At 39.3% G+C, this 3,594-nt stretch overlaps 1 protein-coding gene across 1 annotated transcript; it reads right to left on the bottom strand.

Annotated features, from left to right (window-relative positions):
- Positions 1-2,044: 2,044 nt before the first annotated feature.
- Positions 2,045-3,378, bottom strand: LOC105488700 (olfactory receptor family 2 subfamily AG member 2). The gene has a single exon (XM_011753014.3). The coding sequence runs from the start codon at positions 3,192-3,194 to the stop codon at positions 2,145-2,147; it is 1,050 nt and encodes a 349-aa protein (XP_011751316.2). The 5' UTR covers positions 3,195-3,378; the 3' UTR covers positions 2,045-2,144.
- Positions 3,379-3,594: the final 216 nt, after the last annotated feature.

Below are 3,594 nucleotides of genomic sequence, written 5' to 3'. Positions count from 1 at the left end.
CAAAAAAGATAAGTATATGAAGTAAAGCATATGCTAGTTGGCTTGATTTAGCAATTCCATAAAGTATACATATTTTAAAACATCATGTTGTACTACATTAATACATACAATTTTTGTCAATAAAAATAATAAACAAATGTTTCATTTCTAAAAGGAAACAATAAAATAATATTGATTCTTTAAAAGGCTTTCTACTATTTATCCATATAGCAGCCAAAATGTTTTAAGCACTATTTACTAAGTAGTTGTCTAAGTACCTGATACTTATTATCTTATTTAATCTACCCAACAATATCATGAGAGGAGGCCTGTAAATATCACCACTTTTGACATCAGCAGACTAAGGTACAAAGGATTTAATTTAGCATCCAAAGATGCATAGATGACCAAAGGAAGACAGGGATTCAAATGCAGGCACTCTGGTCTGCTTTCTCATCACTACTCTAAAATATCCCCTCATAGCAAAGAAGAAGATTCACCAAATTTCAAATGAAAAAAACCCAGGACCTTCATCATCACAGACATTTAAATTCAGTAAAATACATATATGTACAACAAAAAGGAAAAATTTATAAGTGATTTTTGATTCATTCCAAATTTCTTAATTTTCTCAGTTTTTATAAAAAACAGATTAATTTTATAGATTAGCTTTACTTTTTATTTTTTAGGGTTTAGCTTTACAGATTAAATAATGTAATATTATTTCTGTAAAGAAAACAAGAATTACTGTGTTTTGACAAAGCACTGTTCTCAAGAATAGTAACGCCTATGTAAGCCAAGGTATTTTGGGAATTCTGCACTCAACAAATTTAAGTTCCCGAATTTTGCTATAAATCTTCCCACACCGATGAGTAGAATAAAAAAAATAAGGCATATTTAGGCTAGCTAGAAAGTAAATTATAAATTTTATATTTCCTTTTCTATGGACACGCACATATACTCACCTCAAGAATATAACCTCTTTCAATTGTTTTAATGTTCAAAAACACATTCATATATCCACAAGTCCACAATTTAAAAAATTTAGACAATATGCTCAACAAATTTCTCTCATTGTTATTGTACTCACTTTAAAACTGGTACTTTCAATTCTATTTTATTCATTCTTTATTTTAGTTTTAATTTTAGACCATGTAAAAATGCCCATTTTCAAAAAGACTGTCAAAATTTCCAAGTAGAAATATCTTTCTTTATCCTTTTCCATTCTTTCTTTCTTTCTATTATTTATTTATTGAGATAGAGTCTCTCTCTGTCACTCAGACTGGAGTGCAGTGGCGCCATCTCGGCTCACTGGGACCTCCGCCTCCCAGGGTCAAGCAATTCTACTGCCTCAGCGTCCCGAGTAGCTGGGATTACAGGCGCCCGCCACTATGCCCCACTTATTTTTGTATTTTTGGTAGAGACCGGGTATCAAAATGTTGGCCAGGCTGGTCTCGAACTCCTGACCTTAGGTGATCTGCCCACCTCGGCCTCCCAAAGTGCTGGGATTACAGGTGTGAGCTACCGTGCCCGGCCCCACGCTTTCAATGTAATTATTTATCATTACTCAAGTAACCCATATGAAGAACCCTCAGGTCTAGAGCACAAATGCAGTCATATAACCCTTATTCATTTCCACTAACTGCTCAAACAATCATCTACTAATAAACAGGAAATCAAATATATCTTCTGAAAATTGTTCTCTCTATTAATAGTTTAAGAATCGGCTTCAAAGGGAACACTCCTCCTCTGATGCTGAGAGGCTATTGGAATTTGGTCAGTCCAAAACTACTGCTGCTTCTCACTGCTACATGACGTTCAAATGGAAAGCTAATCCCCTACCATGTCTACTTGGTAATGTGTCAGGAAGATGCCCTACCACAGAGTGAGTCTACAACACCCATTCAAGGTTTTTCCCCCCATCTGGATATTGTATAACGTGGGTTTCCAAAGTCAGGATGATGTGTGCCAAATGAGTTTAAGTCAAGGTCATTGTACACACCAGATTCGCAGTTGAATAAAAAGTAAAATTTTAAAAATGTATGTATCATCTGAGAGTATAGTATTGAAGAATGAGTGAGTTGAGAATTTTATTTGGAGCAGGAATGAGTGAGTAGAGAATTTTATTTGGAGCAGGAATGGTGAGAGGCAGCCATGATCCTTCCCTAGAGCGTGGAATGTACCAGCAGCCTGTATTTTCCCAGGACCCTCCTCAAGGCCCCCATGACCTCCTTATTCCTCAGGCTGTAGATGAGGGGATTCAGGGCTGGAGTGACAATTGTGTAGAAAATAGAGATGATGTTGTCTTGTTTGGGGCTGTGGAAAGAACTGGGCAAGACATACATGAATGTGGCAGCTCCATAGAACATCCCAACCACAGTCAGGTGGGAAGAGCAGGTGACAAGAGCTTTCTTCCTCCCCTCATTTGATGGCATACGAAGCACAGTGAATAGAATTAGTGTGTAAGAGGCCACAATGGCAGAAATGGGGAGCAAGAGGAAAGTCACACCTGTCATGTATATTATAAGCTCATACCTGGAGGTATCACCACAGGCCAACTTCAGCAAGGGTGGGATCTCGCAAAGCAGATGCCGGATTTCCCAGGACATGCAGAAAGGGAGGTGCATAGTGTACATGGTATGTCCTAGAGCTACCAGGGATGCCAGGATCCAGGATGTGGCCACCATAAGCCAGCAGACTCTTGGGCTCATGAGAGTCATGTATTTCAGAGGATGACAAATGGCCACAAACCTGTCATAGGCCATGAAGGCCAGTAGGAGGTCCTCAGCACTACCCATTGTCAGTGCCAGGAACATCTGAAGGGCACAGCCTCCAAAGGAGATGGTGTTTTCTCTGCGCAGAAAGTCCGCGAGGACCTTAGGAGTGACAACAGATGTGAACAGGAGGTCCATGAGAGAGAGCTGCCCAAGCAGGAGGTACAAGGGCACGTGGAGCCGGGCTTCCATGGTGATGGCCAGGAGCAGCAGGCCATTGCTGGTCAGGGCCAACATGTATAGTACTGTAACTGTAGCACAGAGCAGTTCAGGAAACCCACTGTCATTCAGAATCCCCACCAAGATGAAGCTGCTTCCCAAGGTGGAGTTCCGGAGCTCCATGCTGTGGTTTTTTAGTTGCCTAGAACCAAATGTATTATTAGTGGAAGCTTTTCTGATGGTGTGCACTGTAGCTTTGGATTGTTCTAGGTCAATGTGCATTGGCCAATAGGAATCCCATAATACCGTATCTTTTCCATCTGTTAGTATGCCTCTGATTCCTGAATGCTGGTATTGGATTACAATAAACCATCAGGTAAACTGGTATTAGGTAATTTGGCATGTCATTAAGATAATCATTTAGAAATCCCTTCAAATAAGGTATCCAGAAGAACGAGCCTAAGCAAACATCTTTGTAGATAGATGAAAGCATCTCTCTCTTCACAATGAACAAATACACTGGGCATTGGTTTAAGATCTAGCTATTTTTTTCTGCCTTAAATGTACTTGGAATTCCAATTCAGTTTTTAAAGTTTTATTTATAAAAAAAACTCTTTACTGTCTTCTCCCTTAAACCAGTCTCACTGTTGTTGATTACCTTCCTCAATGGGAGAATCTCTGG

Source organism: Macaca nemestrina, chromosome 12, assembly GCF_043159975.1.
Source record: "Macaca nemestrina isolate mMacNem1 chromosome 12, mMacNem.hap1, whole genome shotgun sequence".
NCBI lineage: Eukaryota > Metazoa > Chordata > Mammalia > Primates > Cercopithecidae > Macaca > Macaca nemestrina.
This window is presented reverse-complemented; position numbering and strand designations above follow the sequence as displayed.

Coding starts and splice junctions, on each gene's coding strand:
- LOC105488700 (XM_011753014.3), bottom strand. CDS start 3,194: ATGCACATTGACCTAGAACAATCCAAAGCTACAGTGCACACCATCAGA.